This window comes from Chrysochloris asiatica, unplaced genomic scaffold, assembly GCF_000296735.1.
Source record: "Chrysochloris asiatica unplaced genomic scaffold, ChrAsi1.0 scaffold00043, whole genome shotgun sequence".
NCBI lineage: Eukaryota > Metazoa > Chordata > Mammalia > Afrosoricida > Chrysochloridae > Chrysochloris > Chrysochloris asiatica.
This window is the reverse complement of record NW_006408561.1, coordinates 20,638,395-20,656,649: the sequence shown is the minus strand read 5'-3', so window position 1 is coordinate 20,656,649 and position 18,255 is coordinate 20,638,395. Positions and strand designations below refer to the sequence as shown.

The following is an 18,255-nucleotide window of genomic DNA, read 5'->3' as shown; positions in this document are numbered from 1 at the left end:
TAAAGATTAAAAAAATTATTATAAGCATAAATATTTGTATGTCTGCACTTGAAACACTGATACCTTGTGTCAGTGCATAACATTTCCTATCTAGACTATGAACAGTAAAACCAAGGTGCCTGGCTTCTTTCTTGTGCCCTTTCTTTGAGTCCATGGATGGTGCAAATGATTAAGCACTGGACTAATAAAGTAAATCCAACCAAAGGTGCCTTGGAAGACAGGCCTAAAAGTCACAACCCTGAAATCTCTATGGAATAATTCTACTCTGGACATGTGGGGTTGCCATGACTACACAGCAAACAACAACAAATGCTTTGAGGGCTCAATGTGGCATATATTAGAAGGCTAAATACTAGTCACAGAAAAAATGTACGTTTTTCAAACCTAAACAAAGCAAGAAACAAACCAATATACCAATATGTAGGTCCTAACAGTTTCATATATATATGTAGAGAGAGAGAGAGAGAGAGCGTGTGCGCACGCACTAGCGAGTGTCCCGGTGTGGCACTGTGGGTTAATGTGCTGGACTGCAAAGTCGTTTGATGCACAAGACCAGTGGTTGTGGTTCAATCTCACCAGTCGCTCCTTGGAAATCCTATACAGGGTTCACTATGGGTCAGAAGCGACTTGATAGCACTTAAAAACAGTAACATACATATACATATATGTTGTTGTTAAGTGCCATCGAGTCGGTTCCAAACCATAGTGACCCTGTGTAGGGTTTCCAAAGACCAGCTGGTGAGTTTGAATATATATAAAAGAGAGAGAAGAGTTTAATATCAAGGAAATAGGTTACAATTTCAGAGTCCCAGGTCCCCAATAGAAAAGAAAGACAGAGAGCCTTCCCACTCGTCCATTATATTGGGAGCAGGTCACACCCTCAAGGAAACATCTTTTAATCTTTTAAATTGATTAACTGCTCATACAATCAGTTTTTCTCTCTTTGTATGATTTAATAACTCATGGCCATCACCTAGAGCTAAAGTAGAGAACCTTTTGAAGACACTTTTTTATTATGATGAGTGAAAGTTTATAAAACAAATTTGTTTTTCATGCAAAACATCACACACATGGTGTTTCATGATATGGACTGCAAGTCCACAATGTAACAGACCTCATCCTACTTCTTTTCTGTGTTCTCTGCTTCTATTCGTCCTTCTGCCTGTCTCATCCAGTCTTCTAAACTTTATTCATGGACAAATGCTATCCTTTTGATACCATATAGTTGATTGCCCCCAGATTGATGCTTTGCAGTGTAAATCTTAGTAGACTTTTTAAAGTAGAAATTGAAAAGATGATTGTAAATTTGATATGAAAATTCAAAGGAACTTGTTACTTCTTTCTGGTTTTGTTAGGTGCCACTGAATTGGTCCTGACTCATAGTGTGTAAATCCTCACTTTAAAACAAAGCTGTATTAAATAGAAACCCAACTCTAAGCAGTCTACAGGAGAATACAACTTCCCCATAGCATTTCAAAACACTAATCTTTCCTACAGTCCATACTAGCTCATTTTATAAAACACAGACCAAAATTCATTGCTATGATGCCCGGTATGTGTGTCCTAAAAACCTAAAACATTGTTACTATATTCAAGATATGATACGTATGAACATGAGACGTAATTTTGAAGGAAAACAAGGTTCCAAACTCAGACTCTAAATTCAGATGGCCACAGAGCCCAGGCAGGGTTTGAAAACTGAAGTGGGGGAGAGTGGGGTCTGAGAACTACATTCCTGTGTCAAACAGGCAGATGCTACTTTTTGCCAGTCAACTAAGGCCAAGCAAGAAGACCAAAAATTATCTCCAGTTTTGTTTCAACACACAGAAAAGTCCAGATTTTTCTACGTAAAATTCGATATCATTTTAACGAGCTGTATGTCAGGTACTGTCAAGTCAGTTCTGACTCATAGTGACCCGATGCACAACAGAACAAAACACTGCCCAGTTCTGTGCCATCCTCACAACTATTGCTACGCTTGAGCCCATTTCTGCTGCCACGATTCCAATCCATGTCTTAGGGAGTTTTTTTCTTTTGAGTTGACCCTCCACTTTACCACTCATGATATCCTTTTCCAGGAACTGGTCCTTTCTGAGAACAGGTCAAAATATGAGACAAAGTCTTGTCATTCTGACTTCCAAGAAGTATTCTGACTGTACTTCTTCCAACAGTTTGTTCTTCTAGTAGTACATGGTACTTTTCAATATTCTACTCAAAACACCATAGTTCAAATGCATTGACTCTTCTACGGTCTTTCCTTATTCATTGTCCAACTTTCACATGCACATGAGGAAACTGAAAACACCATGGCTTGGGTCAGGCACACCTTAGCCCTCAAACTGTTATTATCTTTGCTCTTTGATACTTTAAAGAGATCTTATGCAACAGACTACTCAATTTAATACATCACTTGATGTCTTGCCTGCTGCTTTTATGAGTGTTAATTGTGGATGAAAGCAAAATGAAGTCTGACCATTTCAATATTTTCACCATTTATTATGGTATTATTAATTGGTCCAGTTGTGATGACTTTTATTTTCTTTACATTGAAGTGCAACCCATACTGAAGGCTGTGGTCTTTGATCGCCAAAAAGTATTTCAAGTCATCTTCATTTTCAGCAAGGTTGTAGCATCTGCACATCGCAGATTGTTAATGATTTTTCCTCCAATCCTAACGCTACATTCTTTTTCATATAATCCAGTTTCTTGAATTATTTGCTAGCATATAGATTGGTGGTGGTTATGTGTCATGAGGTCGGTTCCAACTCATAGTGACCCTGTACAGGGTTTCCGAGGCTGTAAATCTTTATGGGAGCAGAAAGCCTCATCTTTCTCCTGTGGAACAGCTGATAGTTTCAAACTGCTGATTAAGTACTGCAAAATAATATGACTTTGACACACAACTTTCCTGATTCTAAACCATTCAGCATCCCTTTGTTTCTACTTAAACAACTGCCTTTGAGTCTCTGTACAGGTTCCTCAAGAGCATAATTAAGTGTCTGCAGTACTCATTCTTCGCAATGCTATTCATAGTTTTGTACCCATGTACCCTTGACTACACAGTCAAAAGCTTTTGCACACTCAATAAAGCACAAGTCAAAATCTTTCTGGTATTTTCTGCATTCAGCCAAGGTCCATCTGACATCAGCAATGATATCCCTAGATTCACATTCTCTTCTGAATCCAGCATGAATTTCTTGCAATTCCCTATCAGTGTAATTTTGCAACTGTTTTTTTAATTATCTTTAGCAAAAATTTTACTAGCATGTGATATTAACGATACTGTTCAATGATTTCCACATTCTATTATTGAGTTCCTTCTCTTTGAAATGGGCACAAAAACAGATTTTTTTCCAATCGGTTGGCCAGGTAGCTGTCTTTAAAAAAAAGGCACCTAATTCTTAAAAAAAAAAAAAAAGATGACGTTCAAAGAAGTCATGCCTCTGTGACAAATGCAAAAAGTAACAAGTTTTCAAGCTATGATTTAGATGAACTATATTTGTTCTTTCATCTTTCATTCAATCAAAAATATTTTCTGAGTATCAACTCAGATGCCAAGTACAGTATGAATGAGACAGACACAGACCCACAATGGAATTGGAGGCAAACACTTTAGTAGGTGGAAAATAATCATAATTTTGAAACCACTGCAAAGTTTAAAATTGCCATTATTCTACCATGCAACCTTGCCATGCCAGTATTTTTCCTTAATCCACTCTCTTTTTGAAGGCAGCTCAATTTCTACCATTTGAAGGATACTGATTACATCTTGTATCTTATTATTACTGCTTTTGGCTAATTAAATTCTGAAGTGTCTCTCAACCCAGACAACTCAGAGCTGTCATAATTATATATCACATGTCATAATTACTGTGGGTGCCACACATAACAACATCCTCTGATAATACGGCATCAACATTTTCCTTTATGGAGACAGAGATTCTGCACAGGCGATGCTTTTTCAGAAGACTTTGTAGTGAGAGGAATTGGCAACCCTAAGGCAGAGAGAACTGAAAATTCATACCATAGACCTGGATAAACTTACACCTTTTTTACAGTTAAGAGGAGGCCCTCATAAGCTAGGGTAGCAGTCTCTGCTGTTCCTGGAAAGAGGATCTGGTTAAGGGGTGCTCTCGATCTGTACCTGTACCTCAGCAGAGTCACTCAGTAATTCTGAGAAGCCAGAATCAAGGGGCTAAGGCATAAACTATCAGGCTAGATGCAGAAGAATAGAAAGAGATCTGCTAACAACAACACTGAATAAAACAGGCTCAGGAAGAGACCACAGAATATGTTGATAAGGCTTATAAGGGATGCCCCTAACATTAGCTATCCATGGTATGTATTATCTATACAGAGCTTTTTCTTTCAATAAAAAAGAAACCAATTCGTTGGTATGGAAATTCTAAATAACAGCCCTAGACTTCACTTCAAGTTTGATCCTTCTCCCAGAGTCTCAGCCTCCTGGTCCACATTTTTCCTGCCTGGTTTGTTATCCAACCTTCTCGCCTACTCCCTGCTGCATCCCTACCCTGGGTTCCCACAGCACTTGTGGGTCTACCATACCAGCATTTCCCTCTCTGTGTGGGTAATACAGTCTCGTTTTCATAAACCCCGGTGCTCTCCCCAACTAGATGGCTCATTCCTTTAGGGTAAGAAGCAGTGATTTATTCATCTTTGTGTCACCAGCACCTAAAAAGTGCTGGCATAGTGCACTTGATAAATGCTTATTAAAATGAACATATGTATTCTCCAGTCACTCTTTAATTCAGACTTAAATCCTAGACCTCGGCTCCTCTTCAGGGGAGAACATTTCAGAGGAGAGAAGCTAATACCATTCCGACACTGGAAGGCTTTATTAGTAGTAGAGAGAAGATGGATTACAGTTTGCAATAATAATTTTGTTTTAAGCAAATTTGCATTGCTTGTACACCTTGATGCTGAAGAAATTGAGTCGTAACGGAGCTTCTTCATACTTCGGTTACCAGACCTCACATTTGACCAAACTCTCAATGTTGTTGTTAAGTTCCATTGAGTCAGTTCTGACTCACAGCCACCCTGTATAGGGTTTCTGAGGCCTTAAGTCTTGTAGGAGCAGCTGGAGGCTAGAACCATGGACTTCGTGGGTCTCAGTCTAATGTTTTTTGTACGGAGCCACTGCACTCGAAACCCTAAACAAGACCATATTATCATTTTAAAAAATGTTTTTTAAGTTGTTTTGCATTTAACTACTAGTCCTCATCTTCATTTGAACATCGTTTCCCCAAAAACAATTTAATCACAGCTCTATATCAGTTATAAAACTTCCTGTTGGTTAGAATTTCTGAGGAAAAAACAAGGTCAGTTACTTAAGGGGAAGTAAAAAAATACTGCTACAAAAATCGCAGAAAACTTCATTAAACAAAAATATAAAAATGTGAAGCTACTGATTCTTGGCATAGCCTCCATCTAGGACTATATACTTCTGGAGACGTGTTTCCATCTCTCTAATCCTCTCCTATGGAGTCCCGATATGGTGCTGTGGGATAAAGCACTGGACTGCAAGGCCGGTTTGAACCACAAAGTCAGCAGTTCAAATTCACCAGCTGCTCCTTGGAAACTACACAGGGTCCTTATGAGTCGGAACCAACTCGACAGCACTTAACAACAACAACAATCCTCCCATAATTCTGTGCTCTTCAGTACACACCACATCAAAACAGTAGATTTTGCAACCTCAAGGGATTCTAACCACGTTCCTTTTAAATGTTCCTTGAGGTTGGGGGACAAAAATAAACCTGAGGAGTCAAGACCTGTAGATGGGTAAGGTTTCCAAATGAAATTCTCCTACGATAGCCCTTGCTACCCTTGAAGAATGAGCAGGTGCACTGTCATGATGGGGGAAAAGATTCCTTGGCACAATTTTCCTGGTCTTTTTCAATTTTCTTAAAACTTCTTCCAAAGAAGCCTCTGTGATTATCCTGTGTCCTTCAAGAAAATCTATCAAGATTACCCCTTTGGAATCCAAAAAAGAGTTGCCATAACCTTCTGAACTGAACTGAACTGACCCAATACATGTCTTCAGAAACTATACTGACTGGACCTTTGTTTTTAAAAGCAGTCTACTGAAACTAAACCAAAGGCGTTACTGAGAGAAGTTGTCTGCAGCCATTCAGTGACTACAGAGACGTTTTTAAACACACTTTATGTGGAATAAACTTGTGCGTGAAATGAACTGGAACTCTAGTAGCAATACTTTCTGACTTATCCTCATTTATACCAAACTCTGCATAGGTCTCCCTGACATGTTGGCTATCAGGATATATAAACAACAGGCCTGTGTGGTAAGATAATTTGAACTACTGAATATGAGAAGGTGACACCAGAGAAAAAATTAATTAGAAGATATCAACCATAACATAAAAGGTCACTGGATTAGGAGGAGAGGCAGACATGGTGTGAAAGACATGCTGATGATGAGCACCATCTGACTGTGGAAAAATTTTAATGTGTTTAATGTGCTGTCTGGAACTATGAACTCAGAGAACACTCCAGGAAAACTCTGGTTATGTATTCTGTCAAGGAAAACAAAGGCTTTCAAATAGAAGAAACAAAAAAGAAAAGAAATCTTACTCTCGGAGAAGTAACATTCCAAATGCCGATCAACAGGAATAGACACAGTCAGGAGACCGGACATAATTGAGGCAACTTTAACTTCATGTCTTCTGCCCAGGGTAAAACTGTTGAAATGTTATGCTGAGGAAGCAGGAGACATGTGTTCTGCTTACATTTTAAGGAAATCTACTTCCTGAAGACTAAGAATTAAGAACACCTATGAGCAATAGTAGTGGTTACGAATTGGGCTGTGAACCGCAAGGTCAGCAGTTCGAAACTACACAGTGGTTCCGCGGGAGAAAGATGAGGTGTTCTGCTCCCGTAAAGATTTACAGTCTCGGAAACCCTGTGCAGGGTCGCTATGAGTCGGAACCGACTCCACGGCACATAACAACAACAACATGAGCAATAAACACAGAGTCCTGATGTGGTACTGTGGGTTAATGCATCAGACTGCAAAGTCGATTGAACTGCAAGGTTGGTGGTTCAAGCTCACCAGCTGCTCCTTGGAAACCCTATACAGGGTCGCTATGGGTCAGAATTGACTCGACAGCACTTAACAACAACAACAATGGGCAATTAATATTGGGGAAGCCAAAAGACTAGAAAGAAAAAGTCAACTACAGTATGAAAAACTGATAATTTCACTAGGTTCTCTCTAGGTGGATGATGAGTCATCTAACTCAGTCCCCCACTTAGCTAGGAGGTGATCCCCTACTAAATAATACATGAGAAAAAATCAGTAAGAATATAAATCAGCACACTATCCTCACATAGGTTGCAAGTTGTTGCTACCTATTGTTAAGTGTCATAGGTTACATTAGTCAATCAGTAAACTCTATCACCCAATATGATAACATGTCTTTAATCTAGGGGTTTCCTTATTTAACTGGTAGCTACTATAATTCTTTGTTTTGTTTTGTAAGTGTCATCGAGTCAGTTCTGACTCATAGCAACCCTGTATAGGGTTTCTGATGAGCAATTGGTGGGTTCTTTAGATATTACTAAGATACAAAGCCAACAGGAAAAGTCTAGAATTGGCCTTCTTTGCTCAAAACTAATTGATTGCTGTATTTTATATCCTCTTACATGTGCAAAGATTCTCCAATAAAGACAGTTAATACACCACTGGGTTATAAAAATACCAACATAGGCATCAATTTTCAAATTACTGAAGGACATTACTGTTAGTTATATAGCCACACAAAGGAGCTCCGGTAGCGCAGTGGTTACAAATCGGGCTGCTAACCTCAGGGTCAGCAGTTCAAAACAACCCGCTGTTCCATGGGAGAAGGATGAGGCTTTCTGCTCCTGTAAAGATTTACAGCCTCAGAAACCCTGTGCAGGGTTGGTATGAGTCGGAACCAACTCCACAGCACATACCAACAATAACAACAAAAATTCAGGTCAAACTTGATTTTGTGATTCAAGAATACTATGGCATATTAAGGGAAGCAAACTTATAGTTCTATAGGCCTTTAACTTTCTAACATTAAATGAGTGAGATGTACAAAGGGGACTTCAAAATGTTTGTGGAAAACTGGAATTAGAATATAATGGTGTTTTCCATGAATGTTTTGAAGCCGCTTCATTTGGTATATGAATTATATACCAATATACTAGTTAAAAAGTAGATAAGTAAAGCTGTTGAAAAAGTTGCTTCTACCTGCTTTGTGCATTTTTTTTTTTTATTGTTCATATTTTTTGGTTAATACTATATAAAAAGATCTGTTACCTTATAATGAGGACAGTTGTGTTTTCTTGTTTTGCTTTGTTTTTAAATTGTGATTTTCACTATTCTTTTTCCTGCTAACTCTATAAAATGACAAACCATGGTTTCAAACTTAACGTGACTTTACATGATGAAAATTAACAGTGTCTTATTTAGAAAACCAGAACACAGAAGAGAATCCTGCCAAGAATGGTTTCTAATTAAATCCAGATGCCATCAGAACAGAAATCGGGCGGAGGGCTGTGGGAATTGAAGAGTTTTTCTCATAACAGCGGTGATTCTTTTGCATACATACAAATGTTTAGAATGTCCCTCACACAGCTGCAAAGCATTAAGAATGTTGTAAACACATACAAGGTAAGCTTCACCAAACATACCCCTATTACACAGCAGAGGCAGAGCCCTGTGGTCAGTAGGTGGGACCTTACAATGCTGTAATTTGAGAGGTGGCTGAAGTGGCCCCTACTTTAAAACATCTCCCCCAATGTCCTGCTAGTCTAGTGGGTTACATAGAATTGGGTATTTCGAATTTACCCATCTGCTCCCTGGGAGAAAAATGAGGCATTCTGCTCACCTAAAGATTTATAGACTCATAAACCCTAAATATAGGGTCGTTACAAGTTGTAACTGTCTCCACAGCCCATAACCACCACCGACCACCAATGTCTGCTACACAGTGCCTGCAATGGCCATTCTTGAAATTAATCCAGTACCTTCAAAAGGTGCTTGCTGAGATGGATTCAAACATAACTTCAATTGTGCGGCTGGCATAGGACCAGACAGTGTTTAGTTCTTCTGTGCACAGGGTCACTATAAGCCATAACCTACTCAATGACACCTAACAACAACGCAGACATTGCTTAACAATTTTGATGGAAAAAATGCATTTTTATTTTATCCAGAAAGGTTTTTATAAAGCTAAAAAGGCAATAAATCTGATAATTCGTCTGTTTTAAAAATAGATAAATTATGAAACTTGCTCAAAATTGGGTGTGCTTACTCTAAAAAAGTCTCACGGGAAAGATATACTTCCGTCTTTCTTAGTAGTAAATATGTTTTGATAGTGCAAGAAACATTAACATGGATAGGTTAAGTGGGCTAATCTATTGATTAGCATTAACTCCAAATTTCCCTTGGTTAGGCACAACAGTTCAGATGACAATGTGTATTTGAAACATCTCTCTCATTAAGATCAACCTCAAAATTGATCTTGGCCTATCCTCAGAAGCACTATACAGGGTTACTATGAGTCTGGAACAACTCCACAGCACTTAACAACAACAATCGAGTCCTCATGTGGCAGTGTAGGACAAGCACTGGACCCCAAGGTCAATCTGAACTGCAAGGTCAGCAGTTCAAACCCACAAGTTACTCCTTGGAAACCCTACACAGGGTCACTATGAATGGGAACTGACTCAACGGCACCTTTCCAACAACAACAATGGAATCCTGGTGTGGCATTGTAAGATAAGCAGAGTTCGTGCCCACCAACTTCGCCTCGGAAACTTGGAAACCTATGCAAGCAAAGTCACTATGAGTCAGAACTGACTTAACAACAACAACGATACCACCTATGTGCTTAAGTTTTTTCTTCTTTCTGCTCTCAAGGCCCCTGTCTATGTCTCCCTCATTCTTTCAAGTTCTGCTCTTTTTTTTTGGTCCTAACATTTATCTTCAGTCTAATGCAATGTCAATGGAGTCCTGGTGTGGCATTGTGGGTTAATGCGCTGGACTGCAAAGCTGCTTCGAACCTCAAGGTCAGTAGTTGAAGCTCACCAGCTGTTCCTTGGAAACCCTATCTAGGATTGCTATGGGTTGGAATGAAACTTAAAGGGAACCTGCTAGCAGTCTAGTATGCTCGCAGGTGACCACCTGGGTCTACTTGTGAATGAAGTGGGGGAAATGTAGAAATGACAACATGTGGTGAGTATGGCCATGCTCTATTGACACCATTGACCATGAGATGAGACAGAAGATGAAGGGCTGGCTGGTCTGTGAACTACTGAGCCCTTGGCACTGAGCTAGTCCCTGGGGGTTAGGGCTGAAAGTAAAGTGGTCTGCTATTCTGAAGTGCATGGAGGTATGTACGAACTCCCAAATTTGACCTAGCTTGGATGGCTAGCAGACCAGAACTTGACCAGTTTAAGATAAAGATAGTTGATACTGTAAGCAAATAAAACTGCAACAATCTGATGAACTAGACTTTTGCTTATGGATGCAGTTGCTCAAAATTCCAACCAGAATGGAAGGATTCTTCATATAAGGAACAAACTTATTTCCTCAGTGTACTGGGTTTATGTTGTTGTTAAGAACCATTGAGTTGTTTCTGACTCATAGCAAACCTGTATAGCGTTTCCAAGTAGCTGGTGAGTTTGAACCATCGACCTTGTGGTCGACAGGGATGGGCAATTTAGACACTGACAATAAAAAATGGGGGGCCCATTTTCATGTGAACATTCCTGAGTGAAAGCAAGTAGGACTTGATGATAGGCCAGAAGAGGATAGAGGAAGACATAAGTCAAGAATCAGGCTGAAAAGAAGAGGGAGGTGAAGGCAGTAGGCTACAGACTCCACTTAGAGAAGGACTGTTCAAAAGGGGAACAGGGATATTCAGTGATGACTGGAAGATGCTATGAAGCCAAGTTTTGTTATTGATGCAAACAGTGAAGGGGTATAGTTGTTTATGTGTTTAAGATAGAGAGATGGAGAACTTTACAGTGCACCAAGTAATCCATTAGAAAAAGAAAGAGAGACTAAAGAAACCTCATCAGTGAGCAAAAGGGATGAAATAAGTACAACTGACAAATCATACTGAGCATCTGTCACATGTTCCTTCTTAAAGTTTTAACAGTTCAGTGCAGGAGGAAACCATATGAGTACATTATTGAACAATAAGGTAAGATCCAACGAAGTGTGTATAAAAATGTACTATGATGTATAATGAGTGCTATTATGCTATGAAAGAAGTTCTGGTAGAGTAGTGGTTGCGAGTCAGGCTGCAAACCTCAAAGTCGGCAGTTCGAAACTACCAGCTGTTCCATGGGAGAAAGATGAGGCTTTCTGATCCTGTAAAGATTTATAGCCTCGGAAACCCTATGCAAGGTTGCTAAGAGTTGGAACCGACTCCACAGCACATAACCACCACCACCACCACCATTATGCTATGAAAGATAAGGGAAGGGCAAGTATTGATATCAAATAAATGGCTGATAAACTTATTAATATATTTTCAGTAATTATTTTTTTCAGGAATGTGTTTCCAATTCTACCTTCTAGAAAATGACTTTTACTTTCCTTCCTCTAAAGCATTACATGAAGACAAAATTACATTTAGCACAAGACTAAGTGAACCTAGTTTTTGTAGTCAATTAAAAAGTTAATGTTATTAATGATAATAAATAGCTTAACCGCTAATAATTTTTCAAAGTTTGGTTCATCATTTAAGTTTTCTCCCAAGTAATATATGAATGAGTTCAGAAAAAATTTTTCTGCTTTGTGATGATGAGGAACTAGTGAGAAAGGCCTTTTACAGGCCATAATAAGTACCATCACTTTATGAGCAGTAGAGGCTTTGCATTTGAAAGGACTGTTCTGGGAGTCAAGATGGACTCACACTAACTCATGCACCTTGTTGAGGTCAGTATTTACTGAGTAAAATCAAAACCTGACCTTCCTAGCACCCTATACTAGAAAACAAAGCATATCACTCAGACACAATTTATGACATGAAGACATGGTCATTTTATTCAAAAGCTATGTACACATTCCAAAAGGATTCATTTAAAAAATAATACATTCTTTGATGATTCAAGAATGCTGACTAAATGAGGTAACATTGGCTGTTATAAAGGGAAAAGCCTAATTTCTTATAGTTAAAAAAACAAAAAAAATCACACAGTAATTCTACAACAAAAACACTTAGCACTAGTATATTAAGGTTCAAAATGATAGATCTATGATTCTCACAATAATTATTCGAACAATTACTGGATCAACACACCCCATTTCAACAATTGGACTCAAACTTTGCTTTTACTATACCAACCTGCTGAGCTGCATCTCCATTTACCATGTGAGGCATCATGGCGACTTCTCCATTCAGCAATGGCGGCAATTCCAGAGGGATTTGGTCGGTCATCATCATTGTGACGTACATTCATGGAGAATTTCCCTCAACAGGTTTCCTGCCAAAAAAAAAACAAAAACAAAAACATTTTTTTAAAAGGACACAGGTGTTTGATGAATGTAAAACTGATGATCTTGTCTGTGAATCTTTACTCTAGTCACAATAAAAAGTTAAAAAAAAAAAAAAGACACAGGCCCACATAAATCAGCTTAATATAACATACTAACAATATAAATGTTTGGTCAAGAAGGAGGCTGAAATTCAAAGTATTCTAATCATAGAATGTTATTCTCCTAGGTCCCATAAGGTGCAGAGCAAAGGCAAGAAACACAAGTGAGCAAAATTACAAAAGACCTATGCTTCCAAAGTGTCAGCTCTCTCTCTTGTGCAGCTTTGTCATCTACATATAAATTTTAAAAACATGTGCTAGTAAAAATTGTTAACAAGCTCAGCTATTAACAGAAAGGTGGGAGGTTCAATTCCATCCAGAAGCACCTTAGAAGAAAAGCATGGTAATCTACTTTGAAAAATCAGCTGAAAACTGAAAACTCATGGAACACAGTTCTACTCTGGCACACATGAAATCACCATGAGTTGAAATCAATAAAGAGTCACTGGTTTTTGGTTTGAAGAATAGGGTATGTCTGAAGATAAAATGGGATTACATTATGAGAAGGCAAAGGGGCCAAACATATTATAGCCACTGAGCCCATCAATCCATTTTGCTGAGGGTTTTCCTGTTCACTGACTCTGTTTATCAAGCATGCTATCCTGATAACATGACCAAAACACAAGAGATGAAGTCTCGCCATCTTTTCAATTAGTACTCTGATTGTGCTTTTTTCAAGACAGATTTGCACATTCTTCTGGCAGCATACTTATTATCCTTTGTAACCACAATTCTTCTTCAACCTTCTTCATTCATTGCCCAGCTTTCCCATGCATATGAGGTGACTCATTTAAATGATTTATATTTCTCAGTGTTTTTGTTTACACTCCCCTCAAACAAACAAACAAACAGAGGGACCAGAAGCAAATACTGTTGAATGATGATGCACAGAGGAGACTTGTAATAATTGCAATGAAACAATAAGGATAAAACCGATGTTCTCCCATGTAAACTAGTATTCAATTCACAATAAATTCACTTGGAAGAAGTCTTTTGCAATTTGCCTCATGCAATACAAAGGTTGATTTTTTTTTTGACTGCTGCTTCAATGCACATTGATTGTGGGTCCAAGCAAAATAAACCCTGACAATTTCAATCTTTTGTTCATTTATCATGATGTTATTTATTGGTCCAATCGAGAGGATTTTTGTTTTCTTTAGGTTTAGGTATAATCCACCTCTAAGGCAACAGTCTTTGAGCTCAACCAGTAAGTGCTTTATCTCTTGTTTGTTCAGGAAGTAAGGTTGTTACGTCTAAGTATCGCAGGTTGTAGGTGAGTCTACCTCTAATCCCAATAAAATGTTCTTCCTGATAGCTCAATTTCTCAGATTATTTGGTCAGCATATAGATCGAATAAAAACGATGAAAAGATATAACTCTGGCATACATTTTTCCTGACTTTAAACCACAGAGTATGTTTAAAAAAAAAAAAAAACTCTTTGCCTATGTGCAGGTTCTGCATGAACAATTAAAGAGTTATGAAATTCCCAAGCTTCTCAATGTCGCTCAAAATTTGTTCTGACCCACCCAGTCAAATGACTCAGGATAGTAAACATCTTTCTAGTAATGTGTTTTCAGCCAAGATCTACCTGACCTCAGCAATGACATCCCTCGTTCCACATCCCCTTTTGAATTCCTGGTAGCTCCCTGTCAATGTACTGTTTCAGCTGTTTTTAAATTATCTTCAGCAAAATTTTACTTGCATGTGATATTAATGATACAATTTGATATTTTCCACATTCTTTGGAATGGACACAAATATGGATCTCTAACAGTTGGCTGATCGGGTACCTGTCTTCCAAATTTATTGGAATAATAAGCATTGCATCCATTTGTTGAAACATCTCAATTGGTATTCTGTCCATTTCTGGAGACCTGTCTTTCACCAATGCTTGCAGTGCACATTGGATTTCTTCCTTGAATACTATTGGTTCTTGATCATATCTACTTCCTGAGGTGACCAATTCTTTTTGGCACAGTGATTGGTATATTCCTTCCCTCTTCTTTTGATGCTTTCTGCATCATTTAATACTTTGTCCATAGAAATCTTCAGTATTGCAAGTTTTGTCTTGAGTTGCTTTCTTCAGCTTTTTTCACTTGAGAAGTGTTAAGCATTCTCTTCCCTTTGGTTTTGGAACTCAAAGGTTTTATACATTTCATTATAAAACTTGACTTTGCCTTCTTGAATTGTCCTTTGATATTTTCTGTTTAGTTCTTTTGCTTCCTCATTTCTTCTACTGCCATAGCTTCTCTATGTCCAAGAGTAAGTTTTAGAGTCTCTTCTGATATCCATTTTGGTCTTTTTTTTTTCTTTTCTGTCTTTTAAATGATCTCTTGCATTCTTCATGTATGATGTTATCCCAGAACTTCTCTGGTCTTCAGTAAGTAGTGTTCAACACATCAACTCTATTCGTGGAATGGCCTCTGGTCAAGGTCATACTTTGGCTCTCATGGACTTGTTTTAATTTTCTTCAGTTTCAACCTGAACTTGCTTAGAAACAGTTGATGATGGTCTATTCCACCGTCAGCCCCTGACCTTGTTCTAACTGATGACATTATGCTTCTCCACATTCTCTTTCCACTGATGCAGTTCAGTTGATTCTTGTGTTTTATTTCTGTGTAATCCATCCTCTCTGAGGCTGACATGTATGCTGTTGTTAAGTGCTGACATGTATGCTGTTGTTAAGGCTGTCATGTATGCTGTTGTTAAGGCTGACATGTATGCTGTTGTTAAGTTGTTGTACATTCTGACTCATCACGACCATGAACAGAGTTTCTGACCTTGTGACTTAAACCAACCTTGCAGTGCAGTGCCTATCCTAGAATACCACATAGTCTCTATTTATGTTGTTGAAAAAAAGACACTACACTACATCAGACAATCTTCCACTGCTATTCATAAAGTTTTCGCTGACCAGTATTTTCAGAAGTAGATCACCAGGTCTGTCTCCTCAATCTATATTTGTCTGGAAATTCTATCTTAATCTGGAAGTTTTGCTGAAACCTGTCCATCAAAAGTGATCCTGCTGGCATTTTAACACCTGCGGCATACTTTCCAGCAATGTTGTTGTTGTTAAAGTGCCGTCTAGTCATTATAGCAACATGTAGATCACCAAAGTACATAAACTGACACACAAATGGTCACAACCATCCATAATTTTTACTCCTAAATACAGCATGCCTCTTTCACTGGAGTCAAAATAGTGGTCACAAGCAGTTAATCCAAGCAGGTAAGCAAAAGAGAATGATCTATAATGCAAATTACTGGTTTTATTATTAATTTGATCATTCTAGTTCCCTCTCCCCCATTGTTTTTGTTAACTAGCAAATAATTTGTTGTATGTCAACATCTTTTATCACTTCTGTGTATTTTAAGCTTGCCTGTATCTCAAATAGTACCCATGGCACCTTGTGCAAAATAGGGCTATAATTACATTCCATTTTTGCTTCCAGAGAACAAATAATACTCACACATGTATTCAAAAAACACAAAACCCACTTTCAGTCCATAATAGTTCTTGTCACAAACATTTAACTTTTCAGTTCAATAGGAAGGAAATAACAAAGAATTCCTATTTAGAACTAGAATGTGTTCTTTACGAAACATTCCCATGTCACTCAATTATGCTTAAAATTCATGACCAAAAAAGTTAACAGCACAAAGAAAGGTATGCATACACACATACATACAATGTTTTACATACTTTATAAACAAATTGCCATATACTTTACAGTTGAAATTCTTATCATTCACTAAGAAAGTTCTACAAAATTTGAAATCTAAGGGCATTTGGTCAGTCAATCTTTTATTATTCAATGAGTTAATTATAAGCAAGTTAGACAAAACAGTGACACAAATCTTTTAATGGTTCTCTCAATTTTATGGTTGATGGTTATGCTGTGGAGTCAATTCCGACTCATAGCAACCGTATAATAGGGTCTCCAAGGCGGTAAATCTTTATGGGAGTAGAAAGTCTCATCTTTCACCCTTGGTAATTTTGAACTGCTGACCATGAGATTACCACCCCAATTCATAAGAACTATGCTGCTCGAGCTCAATTTTTATCTTAGATGTATGTAATAAAAATATTTCTTTACAAACACCCCCATTCTGAACATTAAATATACTTCATTAGTTCCCTTTAAAAAAAAATTCTTACTTGGAAGTTATCAAGTAATGTATAAAGTCCACTCAAGAGATTATAAACTTGAAAAAATTTCAAGGAGGTAAAATGTTACACTTCATTAATAACCCCATTTGGAGAAACTAATTTCTTTAAGCACCAAACAATGAAGTTTTGTCCCAAATAGGGAAGCAAATTCTATAACAAAAGATCTCATAATTCGGTGTTAATAGTACCATCATACTGTTTCATTAAGCAATTACTCAGTTCCCGAGTCCTGGTGTGGCACTGTGCGTTAATGTGCCAGACTGCAAAGCCGCCAGACTGCAAAGCCGTTTGAACTGTAAGACCAGTGGTTCAAGCTCACCAGTCACTCCTCGGAAACCCTATACAGGGTCGTAACCGACTCAATGGCACTTAACAACAACAACAAAGCAAATAAAAGTACAAAACCGTAGTCCAAAAGCTTATCCTAATGAAGAAAGCAGATTCATCTATAGAAAAATTAACAAAAGATAATTTCGCTGATAGCATCATGATATCTCTATTTGATTTTAAGAAGGTCAAATAATTTTATACTTTATCCTCCTACTGTGCAAAGAAATAATGGGTACTCTTCCTTGGTTTGATGCTATGACACAGGCCCTTCTTAAATTTAATGTTTTACTGAATGTTGCTACGAAATCACAAGTTGTGTAATTAGGGCAACCATACAGACTAGGAGCCTGGGCATAAGCATTTAGGTTTGAAGCAATAGCCCAGGTTCTCTTCACCTTTACCTCACTTCTGTCCATGGAGGAATTAAAGGACACCTGCTGTCATGTCACTGTGACAATTACAGCTCTCCTTTTCTCTGTCATAGAAGAAGTACAGCCAAAATGCTCTTTGGAAGCAAGGTTGCAGACAGTGTGTCTCACATACTGTGGACATGTTAACAGGAGGGACCAGTCCCTGGAGAAGGACATTATGCTTGGAAAAATAAATAGTCAGTGTAAAAGAGGAAGACCCGCAACAAGATGTATTGACACAATGGCTCCAACAATGGGCTCAAACGTATCAATTATGAGGATGGTGCAGGAGCGGGCAGTGTTTCATTCTGTTGTTCTTAAGTTCAGCACGATCCAGAAATGACTCGACGCCACCTCCTCACAACATGCAAGAAAAAGTCTATTAAACTAGACAACAACCTACCAAGCTACCTCTTGAAATCATCATAGAATAAAAACAACTTAGTGACATGGACTTTATTATAAAGGACAACAGAAAAGGTCAGGGAGAATTACCTAAGCACTATACTGAAGAGCTACGGTGGTTCTTTTATGGATATTCACAGTGATGGAGGGGGAGAGCAGTGGGTTTTCCAAATTCAAATGGAAAATCAACCAGGATGTCACCTGGGGAAACACACAACCCAAAACTGACAGTTAAAGAAGGTTAAGTGGGCATCGTCATCAATCATTAATGGTGACAGCTCCCCTTAAGTCAGTCTCCTGTTTTGATAGGTCGCCTA

At 38.2% G+C, this 18,255-nt stretch overlaps 1 protein-coding gene across 1 annotated transcript in view; it reads right to left on the bottom strand.

Moving 5' to 3' along the window:
* FNDC3B (fibronectin type III domain containing 3B) overlaps window positions 1-18,255 on the bottom strand; it is a 339,753-nt gene that overhangs the window by 319,475 nt on the left and 2,023 nt on the right. Inside the window, exon 2 of the mRNA XM_006861842.1 lies at window positions 12,372-12,510. Within this exon, the coding sequence (XP_006861904.1) occupies window positions 12,372-12,482 (111 nt within the window). The 5' untranslated portion in view covers window positions 12,483-12,510. The remainder of the gene's footprint in view (window positions 1-12,371; window positions 12,511-18,255) is intronic.